Below are 27,287 nucleotides of genomic sequence, written 5' to 3'. Positions count from 1 at the left end.
AGATTAGTAGACTCCAATCAGCTTTTTAATTGGAATGTCTTGTTTAAGATATAAAACACTTAAAAAATAAATAAAATCAAATAGTTAGTTGAAAGTGCAATATAATTCTATATTTTGATGTACTTGAATAAATATGGATAATTTGAGTAAAGTCCCTAAAGATGGAGCGGAAAAGAAAAGAAGTGATCCTAATATAATATCGCGTTTTTTTATATGCTGGGTTTGTCCAGTACTCGTGAAAGGAAATAGAAGGGATGTCGAAGAAAAAGACCTTATTGTACCTGGAAAACAATATGATTCAATTCGACAGGGACAAATACTGGAAAGGTAATTAGTTCTTTTGCGAATTTTATATTTTATGTGACATGATTGAATATAGTGATATGCAAGTTGCGGAAACTTTCCAAAAAAATCTTAAATTTCTTAAAAAAATCACGAAACTTTCACGAAAAATAAAGGGAATTTAAATTTATGAAATTGAAAGTTTCTATTGATACAACTGTCCATACAAAGTATGGAAAGTTCCCGAAGTTTTCCTATGTGAAAATTTCAGAATTTTGGAAAGTTTCCGTCGGCTCGTCAGTAATTGAATAATATCGTCAGTACTTTGAAAAAATCTCGTATCTCACGCTTCTCCTCAAAGTTAAAACGCAGTAAGTCTATATGCATTTTCACAATTTTCTTTTCATTGACAGACGAAGATACAAGTTTTTTTAAAAGTAGTGACGATATATACTTAATACAAAGAAGGAATTTATATAGTTGTGTGATAAAAAGCAAGCTGATCGAGTCCTTGGTACTGCTATTGTTTATTTTAATTTTATGGCTTTTTATTAATCCTTTTCCAGCACGCACCTAATTTTTTATAAGGTTTTTCCGTGTGCGTGTGGATTGAGTGAGCACCTTCCGAAAATAAAAAAAAATATGCCGATCATTTAGTAAAAGTTCTAAAACAATTGTAAAACGAATCTCTGAATTTGTAAAAAGATAAATCAAAAGATACACTTATTAACTGTGTGCTCACTCAGTTCTCACAAACTACCGACGAAAACAGTGAATGTATTCATTTAACATATAATATTCATATACTAACATTTAGTAAAAAATATGCCAATTTAATTAATTTTTTACAAATAGTTTCTTATGCTCACTCAATCCTCACACTTTTGAAAACCCGAATTTTGATGAAAAATATAAGATTTAGACCGCTAGTATATGTGTATAGTTTAGTAAAAGTAATATGGGAATTTGTAAAATACAAAACGAATTTTATATTAATTAGGTTTTTTATAATAAATTTTTGTAAGTGCTCACTCAGTCCACACGTTTTAAGAAAGTTAAAAATGTAAATATCTCAAGATTTGTAGCACCACAGAAAATCTAAAGTACTTCAACATTTAGTAAAAATTTTTACTAAATATCCACCATCTAATATTTTATATTCGTTGTCTGGTTTTAAAGATATTCAGATATAACTTTTCTCATACAAATGTATCATGTAGGGTGACCACGCTATGTCGGCTCCTGATTTTCCCCGCCTTCCCATATAAAACATATTAAGTACCTATTTATTATTTATCATACACACACAGACACGCTGTATATTTTCATTCATTTATTTGTTCCATTCGTTTCATAGTGATAAAATATATGCCGCAGTAGTCAAGACAATAATAATTGTTAGACGGTAATAGCACAGTATAATAAAGAGTACTATCGTACAGTATGGCCACTCCCGCTCCCCGCTGAAAGTGCCACCCACCCCCTCTCGGCTACCTCACAGTTACCACCTGTCAAAAACGCCAACAGTCGACCTGTCACTCACACAACCATGGTACTCGTTCACCTACACGAGCTTAGAATGTGTGCTAGGAACGCGCCTCTTTCATATATTTGATCGCCAGTGTCCGAGATATGGTAATAGCCTAATAGCCAATCGAAGAGTAAAAAAAATCATCGTGAAGATGCAAACGAAGTCCGCGAGCATTTCCGGACAATATTTAAGTTTGGGCCTTATATAAGTAGAACTTGCGATTTGCGGGCGAGTTGAAAGCGAAGCGAACGCGTAGCGAGTTCGTCGCGAGCCTGTAACGAATTCATCGCGAGTGGGTAACGATATCCGTAGTAACAGTGTATTTTCGCCTCGCTTGCAACTCGCTCACAAATCCCAAATGTGATAAGACCCTTTCTTTAAAAGCTAGTATTGAACTCAGTACCTATTTTTGTTAGAGTACATCTAATCTTAACAGTGTGTGTGTGGATTGAGTGAGCACCTTCCGAAAATAAAAAAAAATATGCTGATCATTTAGTAAAAGTTCTAAAACAATTGTAAAACGAATCTCTGAATTTGTAAAAAGATAAATCAAAAGATACAGCCATTAACATGTGCTCACTCAGTTCTCACAAACTACCAACGAAAACAGTGAATATATTCATTTAACATATAATATTTATATACTAACATTTAGTAAAAAATAGGCCAACCTACCTCTATAAATATTAGATCACCTAGTGACGTATTAAATTTTTTACAAATAGTTTCTTATGCTCACTCAATCCACACACTTTTGAAAAGCCGAATTTTGATGAAAAACATAAGATTTAGACCGCTATTATATGTGTATAGTTTAGTAAAAGTGAAATGGGAATTTGTAAAATACAAAACGAACCACTAACGTGTCAGGTTTTTTTATAATAAATTTTTGTAAGTGCTCACTCAGTCCACACGTTTTGAGAAAGTTAAAAATGTAAATATCTTACGATTTGTAGCACCTAAGACACTCGAAAGTACTTCAACATTTAGTAAAAATTTTTACTAAATATCCACCATCTAATATTTTATATTCGTTGTCTAGTTTTAAAGATATTCAGACATAACTTTTCTCATACAAATGTATCAAGTAGGGTGACCACACTATGTCGGCTCCTGATTTTCTCCACCTTCCCATTGTCATATTGAGATTGGGGAGTTTCCCATTTCACTTTTACTAAACTATACACATATAATAGCGGTCTAAATCTTATGTTTTTTATCAAAATTCGGCTTTTCAAAAGTGTGTGGATTGAGTGAGCATAAGAAACTATTTGTAAAAAATTTAATACGTCACTAGGTGATCTAATATTTATAGAGGTAGGTTGGCCTATTTTTTACTAAATGTTAGTATATAAATATTATATGTTAAATGAATATATTCACTGTTTTCGTTGGTAGTTTGTGAGAACTGAGTGAGCACATGTTAATGGCTGTATCTTTTGATTTATCTTTTTACAAATTCAGAGATTCGTTTTACAATTGTTTTAGAACTTTTACTAAATGATCAGCATATTTTTTTTTATTTTCGGAAGGTGCTCACTCAATCCACACACACACATCTTAACACGCTTCCTGATTCAGATTGAGCAGAGAGCTTGGCCATTCACAAGTATTTAATTCAGAATATGATGCAAAACAGTGATGACATGAGCCGAAGTAATAATTCATACAGGACAGGGAACTCTGTGATTCAATTACCTAAAATAATTGAGTGTGGTAGTTAGTTGCCTATATAGATAGAATAATATCTGGGCAACCGAGCTTCGCTCGGTTCTGTTTCGTATCCTTGACATGTGTCTCAATCTAGTTCAAAAATGAATAGTACCTACATCGAGCGAAAGAATTCTCAGCCTTAACAACACAACTACTCCACACGAGATGGCGCGCATTTCGCCACAAAAACTCAAATAGTGTATTTTCTATTCGTTTTAGCCTTGACCTGTGTCGCCATCTAGTGTTTGCAATAAATAGTACTTACATCGACCGAAAGAATTCTGTCTTAACAGTACAACTACTGCACACGAGATGGCGCGCGAAGAAAAACGCATGAAAACTCGAAAATTCGCGTTTTCCGGGACCTAAGGATAAGTTAGACCGATTTTTCACCCCCAAAAACCCCCACATAACAAATTTCTGCGAAATCGTTAGAGCGGTTTCCGAGATCGTCAGTGTAAATAAATAAATATATAAATAAATAAATATACAAGAATTGCTCGTTTAAAAGTATAAGAGCTCGTTTAAAAGTATAAGATATACTCGGCTATAAAAGCGTGTAGTTACACAAAACGAAATTTTACACAAACTTAACCCTTAATTGCATGACCTTGACAAAGATTTATTCAAATTTGAATTTTGACATGCTGTCAATAGAGTGTATATGTTATGGACCAAGTGATTAATAAGGGCATTATGTATAATGCCCGGGCATTATGAATAATGCCTAGCCATATTAGGCAAAGTGATTAATCATTGTCTAGACGCCATTTTTTATCACATTGCCCGGTCATTATGATAATGCTACGTGACCATTGGGCAAATTGATAATAAGTTTAACAAGTTTGCCTGAACGCCATTTTTTATCACATTGCCCGGGCATTATGGTACTGCTACGTAATTGTTGGGCAATGTAAAAATATGTTTAACAAGTTTGCCGGAACGCCATTTTTTATCACATTGCCCGGGCAATATGATACTGCTACGTGATTTTTGGGCAATTTGATAATAAGTTTCACAAGTTTGCCTGAACGCCATTTTTTATCACATTGCCCGGGCATTATGATACTGCAGCTGTCCGTAATAAGTCAACCCCTCTTTATCTGCTTCGAGAGTACCAGAACCCGACTAAGCCGACTGACCACCATTTGCAAATGGTACAATTTTATAACCCGGCCCCGCCTACCGCGGCACAATGTTTGTGGGGCATTCTGCAGAGCTAGTTCATCATCTAAGTTTACTAACAATTGGTTTTTGACACTAAAGTGCTATCTTATCCCTCTCCTAGCAAGAGAGGGACACTTGGTCATACCTACGAAACAAACTAGGCGTTTCACCAGCTTTGTCATTCGTGAAAGTACACTTTTATGATAGCGCTTACCGCCTTATGGCTCTCGCCCTCCCCCGACATCATCTATGTCTCACTAAGGCTGGAGGCGAGCTCTGCTCTGCGGCCTATGTCGGACTTGTTTAACTCTAAATCATCGATTATAAGTCCTATCTTAGCCATCCTTGACATCGAGTGGTCCTACGGCACTGCAGGCGGCTCGCGGCTGTGACCTTTGTAGTTTGATATGAAACTGCGTACAGTCTCTTGAACAAATCGGCACGAAAGTCTGCTGAAGCTGCGCCAATCCATATATTAGCTTTTCTACATGTTTTATTATTACTCTGCCCGGCAGAGGACAGGCATTATGCATAATGCCCGGGCAAAATTGAGATATTCGGTATGTTATTATCACTTTTCCCAACGGAGGATAGGCATTATGTACAATGCCCGGGCAAACTTCAGCTATTCGGTGTGTCTTTTGCATATCTCTGGACCGTGGGGTCCCGGACCTTTGCGAGGCATGCGTGGGGCCGAAGCCAACAGCACAGAGGCCCTTTAAGACATTTAAATCTAAAGGCAAGAGTAGAGACACACGTGGCGGATACCATCCCCGAGCGCACCTTTTACTATTGCAGTGCAACACTGTCTTTTGTGCTACGGTGGGAGCTAAAGTCATGGGTTATTGTTTTGTAAGTTGGATGAACTGGCTATGGCTATGGGAGGAGACTATCGGACACCTGCCGTGACAATAAGTCTCACAATAAAATTGTAAAAGACAGGAGGTGACTTGCCAACTCATTGAGTGGGCCCTGCAAAACGGGCGCACACACGGTGCGACAACAGAGCAACACTTAAAGAGTGGCTGTAAGGTTGTCGAGAGGTGAGACTGCGGTAGCCAGATTCCGGTGATCCGTTCAGCAGGCCGCCAACGTTATGACACTTTCCCATTTATAATATTAGTATGGTATGGATGCTCATACTGTGTAATTTTCTTTGTGTAAATAAAATAAAAAAATGTCTATTCTTGGGTAAAATTCAGTTATTTGGTGTGTTATTATTACTTAGCCCAAAAGAGGATGGGCATTATGTATAATGCCCGGGCAGAATTCAGCTATCCGGTGTGGTATTATCACTTTGCCCAACAGAGGATGGGCATTATGTATAATGCCCGGGCAAAATTCAGCTATACAATATGTTATTATCACTTTGCCCAACATAGGATGGGCATTATGTATAATGCCCGGGCAAAATTCAGCTATTCAATATGTTATTATCATTTTGCCCAACATAGGATGGGCATTCTGTATAATGCCCGGGCAAAATTCAGCTTTCCGATGTGTTATTATTACTTTGCCCAACAGAGGATGGGCATTATGTATAATGCCCGGGCAATTTAATTATTTGAATAGTTATTATCAAACTGCCCACTCACAATGGGCATTATTCATAATGCCCGGGCATTATGTATAATGCCCGATTTATCACTTGGTCCATAACATATATATGCATGATGCATATATACATCACTACATCATCACTATGCATTTAAGGGTTAAATCTCTGCGGAAAAAGAAGAGAAGCAAGAATGTATTATGACGACCGGTCTGGCTGAGTCGGTAGTGACACTGCCTGCTAGGCCGCGGTCCTGGGTTCGAATCCCGGTAAGGGCATTTATTGTGTGATGAGCACAGATATTTGTTCCTGAGTCATGGATGTTTTCTATGTATAGAGGTATAAGTATGTATTTATCTATCTAAGTATGTATATCGTCGCTTAGCACCCATAGTACAGTCATCACACGGGAATGTTGAGCCTCTTACCACTGTTCGCAACTTGGTCGAATAATACAAATCGGGTTCCGAACTCTTACGAGCCTGGTATCACGACTTCGGCCGAACTCTGCTGACCAATGGGGCGGGCGTTGCTACAGCTACGTAAAACCAAAAACGGTTAGCCAATGACCACCCGCGTTTTCTTCGGAAGGTGACATTACTATGGTTACGTAATAACAAAAACGTTTCACCAATGATTGATCGCGATTTTTCCGGAAGCTGACGTTATTATAGTAACGTAAATCGGAGTCCGAACTCTTACGAGGCTGGTATCATGACTTCCGCCGAGTTCTGCTGACCAATGGGGCGGGCGTTGCTACAGTTACGTAACAACAAAAACGTTTAACCAATGATTGATCGCGAATTGTCCGGAAGTTGCTGTTACTATAGTTACGTTACAACATCCGCTTTAGTCCTGGAAACGTCTATCTAACTTCAGAGCTCTGATGGTAATTTGTCTGCTAAGCAAAAATTTTCGTTCACTTTCTTTTTAATGGCTGTCATTTCCATATAATTAATAAACTAAAACGCATAAATATGTATGTAGATGACAGCTATCAATAGGAAAGTGAACGAAAAATACTATTATAAATAAGCAGAAGTTCATTATTTTCCGAATATTTTCGCATGTTCTTTTTATTGGAATTTAATACATTTCTTTGTAATGTTGTCTATTAATATATAATAAATCACTGTCTCGTAAAGAATATCTATAATTATTTAAAAAAAATATACACGATTATACTTTAATATTAATTCGCATAACTGAATACTCCTAATATGAATTGGCATACCGTTTATTACGCATAACGTTTAATACGCATATCATTATTTCGCATAACAGATTTCGTATAATGCTAATGCGCATAATGTAAATTGTTATAACGATGAATTGGTATAAGTATAATAAGCATAACTTTGTTTCGTAGAATGTTTAAATGGCATACAAGAAAATTATATTTTCACCACACTAACGGGTTTCTACTTTTCTGTTTTTCTGTATTTCTACTTTTCTGTTCGAAAACAGATAGCAAAATTGCATTTTGTCCACAAGAGTGCAAAGTAATTTCATACAAATTTTAACTTGATGTCTTAAGCTAGCTGATAGAATTTTACCTATAAATGATGATTTTGAATCATAAATTTTGAAGAAACCGATGGATTTGATTTAGTTTGATGTTTAATAGTCAGTATTTTGTTCGTGTTGGGGTGGTGAAAAATTTTGTGTTTCAAACTCGGTGGCAATGTTTAACGTGCCGTACGAAGGTTAATGTGCATTGAAACCCTCGCAACGCTCAAGCTTCCACTTTTTGAACCACTCGCTACGTTCGCGGTTCAATATTGGAATCTTCCGCTTGCTCGGGTATCAGTATTGGCACGTGCGATCTGCGAAAATCTGAACGATGAAATAATATTATTTAAATACTATCCATTTTCAATTTCTTTAGTAAGGTACAGCGGGGCAAATCTAGACTAAAAGGCAATTGTAACTAATCCATTTTTTCCATTATTACACTATTTCCATAATTCCACTATTACATGTACCGTACCCACTGAACACGCTTACTACATAACTGGTAGACACTCTATTTTCTGAAAAACACTTATGAGAAACGAATAAACTTAATAAGTAATGTAGAAATAAAATAAAGACTCCTTAACTCAAATAATCTTTTTAATTTAAGATTAGCAGATAAGTTCATAAATGCATAGGTATGGTTCTTAAAAATAAACAGTTTTTTTTTAATAATGCAAACACTGTAAAACATGGAAGAAATTGACCAGTTACATTTGCCCCCCACTCGAGATTTGCCCCGCTGTACCTTACTTACCCCTATTTTTTTATGCTTAATAAGTGAGACAGTACCACATCCATACCTTAGATCAAATAATAACAAAATACATAGAAAATAAAAACCCCCTATATATAGCCTTTATAGACTACTCGAAAGCCTTCGATAGCATCACACATAGCTCTATCTGGCGAGCTCTGAAAACATGTAAAATCAACAAAACATACATAAACATCCTAATAATGATCTATAGCCAAAGTGTAAGCCGAGTGAAGATGGAAAGAAAAGGAGAGGAGATATCTATAGGCAAAGGTGTCCGACAAGGAGATCCACTCTCACCGAAACTGTTCATAGCAGTACTAGAGGAAGTTTTCAAGAATATACAGTGGAAGAATAAAGGAATCGCTATACTTGAAAAACGGCTGACCCATCTACGCTTTGCAGATGATATAATCATCTTTGCGGAATCTGCAACCCAACTAGAAGACATGATGAATACCCTTGACAAGGAGAGCAAGAAAGTAGGACTACACATGAACACATCTAAGACAAAAGCCATGACCAACAGTCGAAGAAGATTAATTAATGTGGCAGGGACTGAAATCGATTATGTTAAGGAATACATATACTTGGGAAAACAGATATCCTTTAGCCCATCTAATAACGAGGAAGAAGTAGACAGACGCATAAACATAGCCTGGAAAAAGTTTTGGTCCCAGAAGGAAATCTTGAAAGGCGAATACAGTATTGCCCATAAGAAAATCGTAATGGATACCTGTATCCTACCTAGTCTAACTTACGGAAGTCAAACTTGGACATACACAGATAAAATACGAAAATCTATAACGGCCTGTCAACGATCTATGGAGAGGAGTATATTGAATATTAGGAAAATACAGAAAATTAGAAGCGAAATAATACGTCAAAAAACCAAACTTACAGATGCTCTCCAACAATGTCTTCATCTAAAATGGCACTGGGCAGGTCATGTATCCAGATATGGGGACAAAAGATGGACCCTAGAAGCAACAAAATGGACCGGACCCGTAGGACGGAGACGCCCAGGAAAACCGCTCAAATAAATATAAAGTAAAATTAAACACTCAAAATCGAGCGCTCGAAATTGGAAAATCAGCCCCTGATTGATCCAATCGCTTGCTCCATACAGTTAGTAAGTATGGCAATTCATTTTAGAATAATTAAAGTTATACGAAATAATATTATGCAAATTTCAATTATGCAGATTCATTGTTATGCGAAATAAGAATTATGCATTTTTAATGTTATGCTTATTCAATGTTATGAACAATTATGTTATGCCAAATCTGTTATGCGAATTCAAATTATGCGAATTAATGATAGGCGAAATAGAGGGCACCCATGGAGCCAGTCTTTTACAATCCCGGCCCTGTGTGTCGTGCACGAAATGAAAATGTGGCAGTTCTTCCCGTGGATAAAATGACCTTACCGTGGGAAGCATGTTTTCCTGTAACACGGTGAGATAACATTGAGCGTTGGTTCTGGGAGGTAAAGGAATCATTTTTTTTTATTAGATTAGATAGCTACTTATTTCCGCAATTAATGTTACAGCGATAAAAATTTGACAATACCCATTGTCAGATATTTTTTCAAAGTTAGAATTTCAATCAGAAACTGTCAAGACTCTATTAAACATTTCTATGGCTACTGATAGATTATAGGATTATATGTTACATAAGTATTCAACTAACGTCAACTAGGAGCTGTGACACATTTAACGATAATAAAGACAGCAATAGCAATTGTCAATGAAAAAAATAATTTAAAATTGCCCGATAACATGGCTATTTATATAAATATCTTGACTTGAAAAAAGATCTCGCCTATTAATGTCAGATAAATCATGGCATGGAATTCGATTTGAAGGAAATACTAATGGTTACTAAACGGTTTTAGATGAATCCATTAGAATCGATGAAGAACTGTCGTTATCTAGTTTCCGCTAGGAACAACGACATCTAGCGTCTGATTCAAACGAGTAACTTCAAAATTAAATGGCCGTTGGCTAATCCTTAATTTTCGTAGACGAAGGATTTTTATTATGTCAACTAGTTTTGACATAGTCAAATTTTGACGCAACAAAGATTCGTATTTTTTAACTGACATATCATCGGGTAACATCGGTCATGTCGCGATCGTGCCTACTAACGAAAGATACCGAAGCCATTATATTACCCGACCAAATTGCATCCATTGCCAAGTGGCTCAACATTCCCATGTGGTGACTGTACAAGCTTTGCTTAGTTTGAGGCTAAGTTGATCTGTGTAAGGTGTCCCCAATATTTATTTATTATTTTTTTTATTTATGATACATTCCACGACTCTTCTCTTGCGGAACAGACTACACGTACTATCGGACCAACTGATTTATCATGACCCACTTGGCAGATCATTCGTTTGAATCTTTCAAACCTGTAAGGTCTATCGCTTATAATGCACTTAGGCCGTTTTAAATACTAGCTAAATTATGTCACTACACAAGTACACACAGTATGGCAGTGTGGCAAATGATAACAAGATCGTCGCCTAGGAAACCCTATCTGCAAGCGAATTTCGATCTACTTATATTAAGACGGTTTGGCAAAATGAGCTTATGGTGGGTCATGATTCAGTTGGTTCGATAGTAGACCATATATCCTCCTAAGGCTGAAGATACTACCTGTCAATACTTATTCATTTCGATTAATTCAAATCATATTACCTAAATTGGAACAGAATTACATTTGTAATGTTTCGTTGCAACTCCTTTCTCTGCACTAAGTTGAAATTTCAGTAGCAGTTTTTTTTTTCATTTGTATAGCTGGGCCTTCGGAGGCTGTAAGTATTGACTAATGTCTCTTAGCCAACCCATCTATTCTGTTGTGAACTGCTTTGCGAATCTTGTCATTACCTGCATTTGCGCAACGCAAAACTACTCGTAGTTTCAGCTGAAGGAATAGAGGCACATACGTTTTAATCTATTATAAGGTAGATATTTTAGTACTATTAAGGAGAGCGAGAGGGACATTGGCTGTAACCCTCGTCAAGGCATAGTACCTACGCTTCATCGACCACATACGTGTTAACGCGATTTACACTCTAAACACTGCTGTTCAGGGTACAAATTAGATTGTACTTTTCCAAAAAGTGCCTGGCCTTAAAATCTATTGCTAAAATATCACAAGGATGTAAGTTGGGCTTTGTATGTAACATTTCTGGATTGGCAGGGCCTGGAAACGGGTTAAGGTTGTTTTGTTGCTGTCAAAGAATATAATACTCACTAGGAGAAGAACGCCAACTCCATACAAAAAATGCCCCCTTCCAATCACACACACACTTACACACCTTCACACGTTTATACTAGTGGCGGTCTCAATCAAAGTTCAACGGACATTAATGGAACTAAAATTGACAACCGGTTTAGCGACACTTTTCCTCAGCGAAGCGAACCTTCGTGAGCGTCAGAATGGCGGGTGTACGTCAAGCAATCCTGGTGTGGTATACGTCAGGAATTAGTGCTAGCAATGTGCCAAATGTGCGCCAAAATTCGAGCAATGTGCTCTGAGTTTAAACTCCAGAGATATTTAAGAAATTAATGATACCCGCCATTCTGACGTCAGGTTGGCGGGTGCACTTCCAGATCTAGCTAATGGCTGCCTACTCAAGGGTGAAAGTACTGCCTAAGCTTAGTGCTCGCAATGTGCTTCCACATGTATGAAGCACAAACTAATTCAGAGAGCCGTTGAATAGTAATATGGGATTCAATAAATATATCTTTAAACGCCTGCTGAAATAAAATAGCAATGTTCATTGCCTGCAGTACAGCATTAACATGCAGGCGCTTTACACTAAAAAGTGATACACATACAATGATTACTGGATACTAAACGCGTCGTAAGACAATTTTATGTATGAGAAATCGCTGGTCGGTATAAAACGTTTGCGCATCGGAAAGATGGAAGCATGTGTACACAACTACGCATGTTTATACTAACGAGCGATTTCTCATGACACAAAATGTGGCTTGATGCTGATAGACGTAACTTCACCCTTAGCTTATATAAGTAACACAACACAACTCTACTAATAATAATAAAAAAATGTCTTATGACGCGTTTAGTATCCAGTAATCATTGTATGTGTCTCACTTTTTGTGTAAAGCGCCTGCATGTTAATGCTGCATTGCAGGCAATGAACATTGCTATTTTATTTCAGCAGGCGTTTATAGATATATCCCATAATCCCATATTACTCTTTAACGGCTCTCTGAATTAGTTTGTGCTTCATACATGTGGAAGCACATTGCGAGCACTAACCTTAGGCAGTACTTTAGGCAGTAGGCAGCCCAACGAAGTAAGATAAACATGGAAGCCGCCTTTAAGAACATTACCGTTCAAATTCTTGGCACCGTTTAGCACACATACACAATTACGCCTACATTTACACAAGACAATACGTTTACAGGCCCTGTAATCAAAACTGGTAAACAAAACAATAGTCATCTCTTTTATACTAATGCACACAGATAAGTGTAGCTGAAATGCATATAATGTCACTAACTACCAATCAGCGATTTTATTCGGCTAATAACCTTCTTGCTGTACGTACTGGCAGCTAAGAATTCGCGGTTCATATTTGACTAAAATTTGACACGAAAAGGGATGGGTTTATGTCATACATTAAAGAACCAAGCAAAAATAATTTTAATTTTATGCATATTAAAAAATAACTACATAATTAATTTGTTGTTATGAAGTAACAACCTACACATGAAAATATTAATTATGTCGTACACGTATTCCGCTATAATAAGTATTTTTATGGCTAAATAAATTCAATTTATATCTGTATATCAATGTATAGTCACGTACAGGTTGTTGTCAGTTGCCATCTATTGTTAACAGGTGTTAAACGCAGGCTTTCATTTTATAAATTTTACCTTTTTAGGGCTGTTTTTCAATCGCCAAATAAATAATATCTGTCAGATAAATGTTAGCTGTCATTGTCATTTATACGAATGATGAAAAGGATAGTGATAACTTTATCTGGTAGATATATTTATCTGGCGACTGAAAAACCGGCCCTTAAATATGTAATTACTTAGATGTCGCCACCGAAAGATAATAACATAGAACACTACTTTCAAACAAAATGTCAGCCGAAAAGTGGTTCCAAAATCATAATACGCCGTACTGACACCGGACCACAGGTCACGTCTATTTCTATTCTACAGCCTTCTAAATTAGCACGTTCAGGGACGCTTAATAGTGACGTCATCTGTCATAGACCAAAAGAAACAAATGACTACGCGTATGCTATACCATACGTGTCCACGAATGTGTTCAGATTGGCCATTTAAACCACTATGCCGGTGACACAAGGTCTGTGATCAAAATAATCGAACTCCTATGCCACTGACACGTACGTGTGTTTAAACAAGTTTACTGGCCTATGTCGGCCGCACAGCAGGCAGGCAAGCATGGTGGCGCGATAAATAATAAAACATCTGGCCGTCCCTATCGCACTATATATTTAGGGGGGACGGTCAGATGTTTTATCATTTATCGCGCGACCACACTTGCTTGGAAGATGTGTTTAAAAACTTCATATCCCTATACCGCTGGCATAGGAATAAAAAATTGACTTATGCCAGTTGCATAGGAATGAGAATTTAGTAATATCTACCGGCATAGTGTAGGCATTTAAGTAGTAAAACAGTGCCGGGGAGAAACGCTCCGAATAAAATTATACAAAAATGAAAGTTTTTAAATATCAATGGCTATTAAAAATATAGCATAACATCATCCCCATACAAAAATAGCTCGTACAAAATAAATCGAAATAATTATGATCCTCGCCAAATTACACATGAAACTTAATCCCATATTTTTCTCCGTATTTGTTGGAACAACTAGCACATGATATTACAAAACAGTACGGCATATTCTTTTTGTAAACATATATTCTAAATATGCCGTACTACAACTGTTCCGACTGGCCGCCATTAGCGCACTGACAAGCTCCGTGGCACAATATTGAGGCCCCGCCTACCGTGGCACAATATTCGTGGGGTCATTTTTGAGAGCTCTTTAGACATCTAGGTATATTAACAATCGCTGAGGCAGCCATTAGCGAGAACTGGAAGTGCACCCGCCAGCCTGACGTCAGAATGGCGGGTATCATTAATTTCTTAAATATCTCTGGAGTTTAAAGAGCACATCGCTCGAATTTTGGCGCACATTTGGCACATTGCTAGCACTAACTCCTGACGTATACCATACCAGGATTGCTTGATGTACACCCGCCATTCTGACGCTCACGAACCTTCAACAACCACTGACACATTGTATTGTGTAATAATGTGGAATTTACTGATTTACTGTGAACTCCTATTATAATTTTCACATGAAAAGACATACACAGCGATAATAACAATTTTCAATTTTCATATCGATATTGACACATTTCAATCAAAATATCAGTGGCCAGAAAGCTAGAAATAGGTTGCACAAAGGAGGTTATTAGCTAAAGCCCTCGGGTTAACCCTCCATTTTCGTTGGTGCAAGTGGCTCTAAGAGAGTTAACAGGCCTTGGTTGCTGTTATCTGGAAGGCAAGTATGGTCGCGCGATAAATGACAAAACATCTGGCCGTCCCTATCGCACTATTAGTAAGTGTAAAGAAATGGGAATGCGAGAAAAAGGTTTGGTATTCTTTTTTACCGCAATAACACAAAATATATATGTCCAAACATCCATTTTAATAATGCTTCTTGTGACTTTGACTCGAATTACTCAATTAAGTAATCAAAGACTAAGTGTAATATGATTCAATGTAAGCAATAGTTACCGAAAATATCGAATCAGGGTGGCTAGCCGAATGGCACAATCGCTCACGAAACGCTCACGAAACGAAGCGCTAGTAGATATATCTCTATCGCGCTTGCGTATTGGCGCGACAGAGCCAGCGGCGTATCGCTTTCGTTTGGCGTCGGAGAAATGCCATTCGGCTGGCTAGCCGAATGGCACAATCGCTCACGATAATAGTAGATATCTAATCGCGCTTGCGTATTGGCGCGACAGAGCCAGCGGCGTATCGCTTTCGTTTGTCGTCGGAGAAATGCCATTCGGCTACGGGGCCTGATAATCTAAATCATTATCATATTGACGAACTTATTTGTCTGTTTACACTTCAATGCTAGGTACCGATTATAGGTTTAACTGTACTTTACAGTCGTAATACAAAATAAGTTTCATAAGAATTTAACAGGTACATAAATATTTTATTGTAAAAATGGACTTGGCCCTAAAATACTTACCTACATGTACCTACTCGTATACTCGTAGTTGTATTAAATATGCTACAGATATGTAAGACAGGTGTGTACCTAAATATACTGCTATAGGTATGTAGTGCGGTGCGCTTTCCCATTATCCAATCCGATATCAGGTTGTCGGACCGACATCTCATACATTTACGCCGCCATCTTTGATTTTTTCCTTTGAAATCCTACATCCGATATCGAATCGGATAATGTGAAACGCACTAAGACGTCATGCAAAAAAATACTAAATTCAATAAAATAATAAAAACAATTTAAAATAAAGATTCTCAAATATTTAACTCTTTATCTCTACACAGAAACGAGTTATGGATGCTGACAGTTATTACAGGTTTAGCAGTATATTATCAATTAGCTGAGAAAATTAAAAAAAATTAAAATTATGTGTTTACATGAACCATTGAATCTCAATCGGAATAATTTTCCGTCTTGTATGATGTATAAATGTATTTTCATTACGTTTTGCGCGAATAAATTTTAGCAGTGGCAGTATGTACCTAAGTATGTAATTACTATGTTTTCTTCTGGAACTTTCTTATAGTGTACGTTTTAGTAGTAACAAAGACCTATATAACTCCATCTAGACGGATAAAGTCTAAGAAAAAAACGTACCTCAGTACCATATAGATAAAGCAGTGGTGACTTTCTTGATTTATATTGTTTCGGTTCGTTTGATTGCGATATGACTTTGATAGTTACAAATAGGTAAACTACGAGTAGGCTCTTGTTCTTTTAAAAGTAGTAAAAGTTGTAGAAGTATTAATAAGGGCGCTGTCTGATAGTGATTATCATAATGGCCTTTTTTAAAAAAAAAAACGGATTGAAGATTGACTCTAGTCACAATGTTACGTTTTAGTTACTGGATGGAGGAGTATGAAAAAGCTAACCGAGAAAACCGGCCACCATCGTTGTGGAGTGCGCTGTGGCGCGCGTACTGGGTCCAGTACCTGCCGGGAGCCTTCTATCTCTCTATCAACGCTGCAGCCAGGTAAACATCGCTATAACATTGGTCTATCTTCCAAAAACTTATTATGACTCCTTTGGTTTGCTTTCCGTTCTTAGTTCATAAAATATTATTTCGATTTAGGTACTACTATATTACTACATTCTTCAAAATGTGCAAATGATGTGTGCCTTTTAATATTTATAGATTTTTGTTTTAACGTGGCAGCGTCTCGTTCCAAAAACACTTAATACCTGAAACTATCCTATTTATCAATATTTTCAGCGATATGGTTATTTATCAACTACTCTATTAATGTTTGTCATGCCCTTTATATTGATAATCACATTTATCAAATCAATTAAGGTCATCAACGTTACCGCCTAGGCCCGTGCCAAGAGACTAAAAAACAAACTAGGGGTCCTACAAAATTGCCTCTTTAACCTTCTTTTCTGAAAATACTTATCCGGGACTGATTTTTAAAAATCTTTTTCAGGATAATGCAACCGCTCATTTTTACTGAGCTGCTATCGTACTGGTCTGCGGAGTCCACCATCACGAGGCTGGACGCGGGCTACTACGCCCTGGGCATGCTGGGACTTAACTTTATTGCCATGATGTGTCACCATCACAACACTTTATTTGTTAATAGATTCAGTTTAAGAGTCAAAGTAGCAGCTACGTCGCTACTGTACAGAAAGGTTTTATATAAGTACATACATTTTATACGCACGGGTAAAGTTATGGCGCACGAGTAATTACTTATTGATTATGATGGACATCAATAATAAATGACTGTTACTACAGTTTTCATAATAAATTTGATTGCTCCTGTGCTATAACTTTTATTCTTAATGTGAATATTTGTAGCTTTTATTTTTTTGATCTCGTATGAAAGTGTCCTTCATATAAATTATAAATAGTATTTATAATGACGTGAAATGGTGGTAATCATTTCTCTGACTGAGAAATGATTAATGTAAAAAAAAACATACTTATTCACCAGCTTTATATGACTTTAAAATAAATACGTGTAAGCTTTTAAATATTATCACCAGTTATTATTTGTGGGATGAGTATATAAGTCATTATTTCAGTAACTCAGATAATTTACTATCCTATAGAAATTGTCTGTCACACACACGAAATGCATAAAACAATTATTTATCCCTCGATTTAGGAATTAAGAAAATGGCATAACGCCCTAAAATAATCACCTGAATACAATCTATCGCTGAGCGCCCACGCAAGTTATGAAAGCAGGGATCGAATACCGGTATTTACTCCATAAATAAATAAAAACCGGTGTTACTTCGTTTTTCGGTTATTTAATAATATAATATAATAGGACAATCTGATAATTCGTTGTTGTTACATTGTGCAATATTCAGCCCTTCATTGTGCAATATTCAGCCCTTCATAAAAGCAGCCAATAATTGAAAAGGTTGGGCTATTTCAGCTTTTTATGCTAGGGCCACACTAAGGAGGAATGCCATTAACTATCGCGGCAATTAATAGCATTTCTCATTAGTGTGGCCCTAGCATTAAAAATAGCCGTTCCGATCGGTGCATGTAAGTAATTTGGGTGTAAATGTTTTAGCTGCTGCGCATGAGCCAGGTGTCTGTAGGCGAGGTGGCGGCGGGCAAGCTGGTGAACCTGATGTCGAACGACGTGGCACGGTTCGACTACGCGCTCATGTTCCTGCACCAGCTGTGGGTGATCCCGGCGCAGGCGGCCGTCGTGCTGTACCTGCTGTACATCGCCGCCGGCTGGGCGCCCTTCGTCGGCCTCTTCAGCGTCGTACTCATTATCATACCATTGCAAGGTTACTATTTAACCGACTTTCAATTTAATTTATGTCGTATAATTCATCTCTATTTTACTTTACCCAAAAAAACAGTTTATAGTAGGAATTCATACATACACAAACCCGTTAAATGTTTTGGTCGTACTCATACTGAGTAACTTTGATTAAGTATGGGATGAAAATTGATTGAATTTCGAGAAAAAATGACTTTCCCAAAGAAAATTTCAAATACAGACAGAAAAAAAATATGAATAAGGAAAGAATTTTTTCGTAATATCGGGTTTGGTCTTATAGTAAAAGTTGATTTGTATGAGTAAAACTTGACGTGTTTGAGTACTTGCTCTTTGTCCAGCTACACTGTGTAGTTTAGTTAACATGTCAGTAGCAGAAGTAGGTATGAACGATCCATCTAAGAACACATTTAATGAGTTCTTAAATTTTCAGCCGCTCTTACGAAATTAACTGCTGTCGTGAGACGTAAAACTGCTGCCAGAACCGACAGGAGGATTAAACTTATGAGTGAAATTATTAATGGAATTCAGGTTTGCTATATTTCATTGTTTATTTACCTTTTACTTATTGCATCCAAAAATAGCACTTGAGCCCTTGGACAGTAAAGTTGCACTTTGGTATTGTGTACTGGCTGTACAGTTGCCGATTAAACATATTGGAGCGGCTAAGATACTCACAAATATTTTAACACGCCTCCAATGTATAGTATGAACTTTCTGAGATGAACTTTTCGGTTTTGTTTCTATTATTCGCGGTGGTTAGCTGCCGTTTTCACAGCACGTGCTAAAGTCTCAGTGTAGTTAAATAGCAACTATCATGATAGCAATAAGGTTCAGATTTATTAAACAGTTTGCAGTGTGCAGGTAACTTTTTTTGAAAATGACAAAACGTGTTATCTCCGAAAGGGCTTTTTATGGATTTTAACCTTATTGCTATCATGATAGTTGCTTTTTAACTACACTGAGACTATAGCACGTGCCATTTAAACGGGAGCTAACCGCAGCGAATAATAGAAACAAAGGCCTTTGTTTAACAGATTAGGGCAAAAGCGAAAAGTGCATCTCAGAAAATTCATACTATACCATCATCCTCCTTCGTTATCCCGGCATTTTCCACGGCTCATGGGAACCTGGGGTCCGCTTTGACAACTAATCCCAAGATTTGGCGTAGGCACTAGTTTTACGAAAGCGACTGCCATCTGACCTTCCAACCCGAAGGGTAACTAGGCCTTATTGGAATTAGTCCGGTTTCCTCACGATGTTTTCCTTCACCTAAAAGCGACTGGCAAATATCAAATGACATTACGCACGTATGTTCCGAAAAACTCATTGGTACGAGCCGGGGTTCGAACCCGCGACCTCCGGATCGAAAGTCGCACGCTCTTACCACTAATGTACCAATTGTACCAAATGATGAAATTATTACTTAAATACCTATAAGTTTGTAGGTATTCAAACAGGTATAGTCGCCATTTGATACATGAAAGCGGCTTAGAGCGTTTTCACACTATCCGATAATGCATCGGAAAGCTACTAATTATATATATATAATTTTGTACTTTCCATTTTCTGTTTTTCATAAAGTTTTCCTACAGTAATCATAATTTCTATCAGGACCTTATTTACAGTTTTAATATATAATTCGCAGGTTATAAAGATGTACGCTTGGGAAATTCCGTTCCAAGCAGTAGTAAAAATGGCCCGATCGCATGAGATATCTTCAGTTAAGAACGCCATGATCATTCGTAGCATGTTCCTTGGATTCACGCTCTTCACTGAAAGGACCATCTTGTTAATAACTATTTTGACCCTTATCTTAACTGGTTCAATGATCACTGCAACTACGGTATGTATCTATTAAAACGTGTCTGTCTAAATAAACTTGGTAAATCTAAAATATATATTTCCTACATTTGAGACGAATATTGATCTATCGGATTATTTTGGTTGCAGATTTATCCTATTCAACAATATTTCGCGATTATCCAGATTAATTTGACACTCATACTTCCGTTTGCTATTGCTAACCTCTCGGAACTATTCGTGTCATTAGATCGTATTCAAGAAATTCTGGTAATGGGTCAGTATAATATTTGTTACTTATACAGGTTACACAATTCAGGATGTATAATAATTTTCAATACTCTTAAATAATTATGTTGTTTATATCTTTAATAGTGTTCGAAGAGAATAAATATTTTAAGCAACTTTTAATATGGGTTTGGTACTATTTCGAGGTTGGTTCAGACAGTCAAAATTTATGAAGAAGATTTTTTTTACCTCTGATTCTAAATACCAATGGTTATGTCTTATTTCGACGGTTTTTCCAAGGAAACATATTCACTACATCTGCCTTGTTTCAACAATAATACCTATATGCATTATGATTATTTTTTTTACTCATTCAGACATTTATTCTTATATGTTTCAGATGAAAGAAAGGACATCAATAACACACCAAAAGCAAATAATAATATAAGGCCAGTCTCATTTGACTCTAATCCTATAAGACACGAGCCAAACTCTATAGTATCTAAGAAATATATTCATAATGATGAATTTGCTGGACAAGAATCGGGTAATTGTTTATTCAATATATTTTTACTTAGTTTTATAAACCAAACACGAGTGATACTTTAACAAGCGAATCACTTATTTTGTAAAAGCAATTTAATAGATAAGTAACGTCAGGTGGGTTAAGACTAGCGTAGTTTATTTTACTCAGGGCAAGAGCAATAGTATTCTGTACAAATATTAGTCTTGCCCTATTTTATTCGCACCTCAGCCTTACGTTACCCATTTGAATATTATGCCCAGAGATTCTTTGATAATTCACTTCACGAATCTTCCTCATATATTTACCTCCCAATTATTATTTTTGTGGTTCCAGAACCTGCCATTAGACGTCCATCCGTAGCTGTCGAGTACGCCTTGGAGTTGGCGGGGGTGTCTGCCTCCTGGGTACCAAATACCGACGAAACCACTCTCACGAATTTGTCGATAAGAATCCGCAAGGGCAAACTATGTGCTATAATAGGCCCTGTTGGCTCTGGAAAAGTATATATTTTTTTTATAAACTTTGCTACCTACATAATTCCCAGTGACTTATTTGCTTAAAGAAAAACTGTGTTCTAAATATAACTGCCTAACTCCAATGGTCTTATTGAGATCACAGAGGAACGATGGAGAAGGATATCTCTTATGCGGATATCTAACTTTTACTGCTTTCGTTGTCTACAAAATATAAGTACCTATAAAGTATTAAAGTTAAACATGTTTTGTGGTTTCCAGTCTTCCTTGCTGCAAGTGCTGCTTAGAGAGTTGCCGATAGGCAAAGGCAATCTCAATGTGAAGGGTCGAATGTCGTATGCCTGCCAGGATTCATGGTTATTCCCCGCAACAGTCCGCGAAAATATTTTGTTTGGACTGCCATATGACTCCACTAAGTATAAAGAGGTACGATACTGTACGCCAACACTCCTCTTATTTCCATTGTTCATCTTAAATAACATTTACCTCGTGCTCGTACTGACTACTTGTTAGTATCACCATACCCTGTATACAAAATGAATTATTCGTATCGAGTAAACGAATTTACGAGTACAATGACTAACAGTTGGTTAAACATAAAGGGTAATAGATAGATAAAATTGCTTGATTCACTCTATTGCTATGCAACCTGTAAATAATTAAATATTCGTGATTCAACAAGCGGAAATCTGAATGACTCTCAATTTATATTACCTATGTGTAGTCTAGTATGTGCATATTTACACAAATTAAATATTGGTGTATTATATTTTTACAAGTATTCCATACTTGACTATGTCAAAAATACTATTTGTATTTATGACATATTCATATTAATATATACCTGCAAATATATTTAAATATTTACGTTCATCAATAAATGTATTAAATATTTTTGTCATGTTCTAGGTTTGCCGGGTTTGCTGCTTGTTGCCAGATTTTAAACAATTTCCATACGGTGACCTCACGCTCGTAGGCGAACGTGGAGTATCTCTGTCAGGAGGACAAAAAGCTCGTATAAATTTAGCAAGAGCAGTCTATCGCGATGTAAGAAATTGTTTTTATTTGTTCCTACTTGAATAGCCACTAAATATACTTGGATGCAACTTCATGGCTTGTTTTTTTTAGGCCGATATTTACTTATTGGACGACCCTCTGTCCGCTGTGGATGCCAATGTCGGTAGAATCCTGTTTGAAGACTGTATTAAAGGCTACTTGCACGGCAAAACTGTAATTCTGGTTACCCATCAGATCCACTTCCTCAAATCTGCGGACACAATTGTAGTATTAAATGAAGTGAGTATTTTTTTTTAAGTGTATCACTCGTCATGATAAACATATACATTTGTACGATTTTGAGTGCTAGAAATATTACCAGATATACAATACGTATAGCTAATTAAAGTAACGAGAGCCAGGCCCCGTAGCCGAATGGCATTTCTCCGACGCCAAACGAAAGCGATACGCCGCTGGCTCTGTCGCGCCAATACGCAAGCGCGATAGAGATAGATATCTACTAGCGCTTCGTTTCGTGAGCGTTTCGTGAGCGATTGTGCCATTCGGCTAGCCACCCTGATTACTATTATATTTCTAGGGGGCGATTGAAAATGTAGGCAATTACGAAGAACTTACCAAATCTGGAAAAGAATTTGCATTACTCCTGACAAGCCCTGAAGAGAGTGTTGCTGAACCAGGGGCCACCAAGGTACGGTTACGTTTTAAGCTGTTATCTTTCTTCGTCCGTCGTACATTTATTATTATACTTTAATATTAATACATTAAATAAATCTCAATAAGAGGAAAGGCATGGAAAGATTTGCAAGGTCCGGCGCGGCTTCCGTAGCTCAATTGGTTAAGAGCAATGTACGGATTGCAGAAGATGCGGGTTCAAGTCTCACCGGAAGCGTTCATTTTTCCGTTTTTTCCATTAATATAAAAATCTTTAGCAGACGTTTCTGCTTGTCAAAAATTAAATAAATCTTTATTGTCTATTACCCATGCACCATCTATTGTATTATGTAATCGAAAGATCTAAATGCTATTGAAACTTGAAAGAAAAATATTGTTTGGTGTGTCGATTAATTAAATTGAATTGAAAAGTTAAACCATCCAACATCTCACAGTCCTTTTATGAACCTGTGTTAAGGTCACAGAACTAGATTTGGATAGAAGAAACAAGTTCATCTATTTGTATAGGGGCCGAGCGTGTCAGATTTTGTATTGAAGTTGTTACTTGCCTGTGATTTTAAATATGTTTCAGGTTCTTGAATGTTCATAATTTTTATGTTGTTGCAATTAAATATCACGTAACGAGGCATTTTAATGTTTTTGTTAACTTCAACTTACAAAAATTGACGCCCGAAAGCTGCAAGCTTCGATTAAAGACGGGCAACTCAGTGGATTTTACTGAGTTCATTTGACGTTTGCTTGATCTATATATGGTATATATGACATCTGTGGTTACGGTCCCGGTCACATTTTATACTGGACACGCCGTAGCATGACTTTGCTTAACTATGGAATGTCCAGTATGAGCTAGAAGTGGAGCAACAATTAAAGTCCGTGACTATATGGTACTATCATCTGCTGCAAAAGTGCATGGCGAATTTATCAATGAATTCATTCATAATTTCTCCATGCACTTTTCCAGCTCATAGTATGTACCTATAAACACCTTGTTAAGAATAACGATGAGTAAAGATGTGAAAAATTTTAGTAATAAGTAATGCATTTTATATTGGATTGTTATATGTTATCTGTAGCTTGAAGCAAGACGGTCGATAAAACGGGGTATCTCGAGAATATCAATCAAAAGTGAAAATAGTGAAGTAGAAAGGGAGCAAATACAAGAAGCAGAAGAAAGAGCTAAGGGTAACCTGAAGTGGGAGGTCGTCTGGACGTACCTGTCCACAGTGAAGTCGTGGTGTCTCGTGGTCACCACGCTGGTGGTGGTGCTGGCCACCCAGGCGTCTGCTACTGCCACGGACTACTGGCTAAGTATATGGTGAGCAACATTGCAGTTATCAAATAAATATAAAATCATTTATTCTGCAAATAGGCCACAGGGGCACTTTTACTCGTCATACATCCGATTTGACGACCGTTCTGGCCTTGCGCGTCCCTGCCTGCTACGCCGCAGCCCCGGGTTCGAATCCCGATAAGGGCGTTTGAGGAGTGTCTTTTCAAAAGGACTTATTTTTATTTTAGTACTGGTTTGACAGTGTGTCTTATGAGATACATCTAAGGACTATATCAGAAGGAGAGTCGCAAAATATTTGAAAAGACACTCCTCATTTATTTGTGTGATGAGCACAGACATTTGTTCCTGATTCATGGATGTTTTCTATGTATATAAGTATTTGTATATTTTATACTTATATCGTTGTCTGAGTACCTGCAACACAAGCCATCTTGAACTTACCGTGGGACGCAGTCAATCTGTGTAAGAATGTCTTATGATATTTATTTTATTTATTTATATAGAAATATGGATTAAATGTAATAGTTTGTTAAGATTATTGTTTCGTAACTTTTGATTGCCATATTCGTAAAATATTCGTAATTCGCAGGACTAATAATGTTGATGCTTACGAACAATCTTTGCCAGCTGGGGAGGAATCCGGTAAGTGACTCAAAATGTGGAGTTTTTTGGTCCTTACGGACATAGCATTGATTACGACATTTTAATCTCACTTACGATACGTATACTTTCAGATCCCGGTTGGAATACACAAATCGGAAACTTGCAAACTTGGCATTATTTACTTACATATGGCTGCTTGATTTTGGGGATTATCGTGATCCTTCATACTCGAATCTACGCCTTTGTTATGATGACAGTCAGAGCCTCAAAAAATATTCATAATCTTATATTTAAAAATCTTATCAATGCCTTGATGAGATTCTTTGACACAAATTTATCTGGTGAGTAATGTTTGTAGTATTCATAAAATGCCAATTTATTTACTTAATTCAGTCGTCCTATTTAAGCACGTACCCTAAAAGTTAGCACTAAAGTAACCGTAGATAAAGTAAGTATTCTTACTAAGCAACCAACTTTTTAGAATGAGTAGGTACTTGTTAAACGAGCTGCATCTGGTTACTCATATATGAGTGACCCTTATGATTCTTAATTAAGGAAGGATAACAAGCGATTTGATCCATAGTGAATTGAATTTATAATATGTCTACTTACATTACATTTATTTTTTCATTGACAGGTCGAGTTTTGAACAGATTCTCAAAAGACATGGGTGCGTTGGACGAAATTTTGCCGCGTTCTATGATGGAAACCATTCAAATGTACCTCTCCATGATTAGTATCCTAGTGCTAAACGCGTTGGCTCTATGGTGGACCATCATACCGACCATAGTTTTAGTTATCATTTTTGTAATTTTTTTGAAATGGTATTTGAACGCGGCGCAAGCTGTGAAAAGATTGGAAAGCACAAGTAAGACTCAAAAAGACAATAATAATAAGACGATTTAAAATGTTTGTCTTCTCAATCAATAATAACTACATATTTTTACAGCAAAGAGTCCTGTTTTCGGCATGATTACTTCTACGATATCAGGCTTGTCCACAATTAGGAGCTCAGGTTCTGAAAATAGGTTAAACCAATTATTTGATGCTGCACAGGTTAGTATACTCGTACATCAGTGTTACTCATTGGCGTTTTCTTTTAAATTACCACTTAAATATGACGATTATTAATGTACATTTCAACTTTTAGGATCTTCATTCAAGTGCCTTCTATACCTTCTTGGGAGCTCAGAGTGCATTTGGATTATATTTAGATTTTCTTTGCTTAGCGTACCTTGGCACTATTATTGCCGTTTTTCTCGTAGTGGATTTCGGTAAGTTTTAACTTTTAACCCTTCGTCTGTATTTGATAAGGATCCTAACATTTGGCGTTGGACTTTATAAAAATATGTCAAAGTTAATTATTTTATGTCAATTTTCTGACAAAAGCAGACGACGGGTTAACCCAACAAAACAGCAGTTTTTCTCATTATAGTGCGAAACTTAACGAATATGTTTACATTAGGTATTTCCATTTTCAGGTGAATTGATCCCAGTGGGTAGCGTGGGTCTCGCCGTCAGTCAGTCCATGATACTGACGATGATGTTACAAATGGCTGCTCGGTTTACTGCAGACTTCTTGGCTCAGATGACATCAGTGGAGAGAGTGCTCGAGTACAGTGTGCTGCCAACGGAAGAAAACATGTATGAAGGAAGTAAGTATACGTATGTTTGGAACACGGTTCTTAGTAGTCCCTATTGGATTATTGAGGTAGGCACTTATACGTAATAGGTACCTGCGTGTACATCAAGCAGTTTGCACGCCTTGAATAATTCATTGTTAATTCTTAAATGTTATTGTCTGCCCAGAAATACAGGCTCCACCGACTTGGCCAGCACAGGGTGAGGTGCTCTTCGAAAGCGTCTATATGAGATACGGACCTGATGATCCGCCAGTATTGAATGATTTAAGCTTCCAAATTCAGAGTGGCTGGAAGGTAAATGTTTAAATAAGCTGAAAATTATAATACTCGTATAATTACTTAAGTATTTACTACAAAAGTCAAAATCACCGCCTTATATTGCTCGCCTCTATATTGATTTACATTAATTAAATTACTCTTACTGTAAAGT

The 27,287-nt window shown here is 36.8% G+C and overlaps 1 protein-coding gene across 1 annotated transcript in view; it reads left to right on the top strand.

The window, feature by feature from the left end:
* Positions 1 to 29: 29 nt before the first annotated feature.
* LOC125240599 (ATP-binding cassette sub-family C member 4-like) overlaps positions 30 to 27,287 on the top strand; it is a 30,733-nt gene continuing 3,475 nt past the window's right edge. Inside the window, exons 1-21 of the mRNA XM_048148551.1 lie at positions 30 to 327; positions 16,696 to 16,827; positions 17,279 to 17,483; positions 18,383 to 18,608; positions 19,035 to 19,132; positions 20,250 to 20,447; positions 20,555 to 20,681; positions 21,033 to 21,179; positions 21,492 to 21,658; positions 21,893 to 22,057; positions 22,541 to 22,678; positions 22,760 to 22,927; positions 23,226 to 23,336; positions 24,394 to 24,635; positions 25,201 to 25,253; positions 25,346 to 25,555; positions 25,852 to 26,082; positions 26,164 to 26,270; positions 26,365 to 26,488; positions 26,696 to 26,869; positions 27,024 to 27,151. Coding sequence (XP_048004508.1) covers positions 134 to 327; positions 16,696 to 16,827; positions 17,279 to 17,483; positions 18,383 to 18,608; positions 19,035 to 19,132; positions 20,250 to 20,447; positions 20,555 to 20,681; positions 21,033 to 21,179; positions 21,492 to 21,658; positions 21,893 to 22,057; positions 22,541 to 22,678; positions 22,760 to 22,927; positions 23,226 to 23,336; positions 24,394 to 24,635; positions 25,201 to 25,253; positions 25,346 to 25,555; positions 25,852 to 26,082; positions 26,164 to 26,270; positions 26,365 to 26,488; positions 26,696 to 26,869; positions 27,024 to 27,151 — 3,345 coding nt within the window. The 5' untranslated portion in view covers positions 30 to 133. The remainder of the gene's footprint in view (positions 328 to 16,695; positions 16,828 to 17,278; positions 17,484 to 18,382; positions 18,609 to 19,034; positions 19,133 to 20,249; positions 20,448 to 20,554; positions 20,682 to 21,032; positions 21,180 to 21,491; positions 21,659 to 21,892; positions 22,058 to 22,540; positions 22,679 to 22,759; positions 22,928 to 23,225; positions 23,337 to 24,393; positions 24,636 to 25,200; positions 25,254 to 25,345; positions 25,556 to 25,851; positions 26,083 to 26,163; positions 26,271 to 26,364; positions 26,489 to 26,695; positions 26,870 to 27,023; positions 27,152 to 27,287) is intronic.

Source organism: Leguminivora glycinivorella, chromosome Z (genome assembly GCF_023078275.1).
Source record: "Leguminivora glycinivorella isolate SPB_JAAS2020 chromosome Z, LegGlyc_1.1, whole genome shotgun sequence".
In the NCBI taxonomy this organism is placed as follows: domain Eukaryota; kingdom Metazoa; phylum Arthropoda; class Insecta; order Lepidoptera; family Tortricidae; genus Leguminivora; species Leguminivora glycinivorella.
This window is presented reverse-complemented; position numbering and strand designations above follow the sequence as displayed.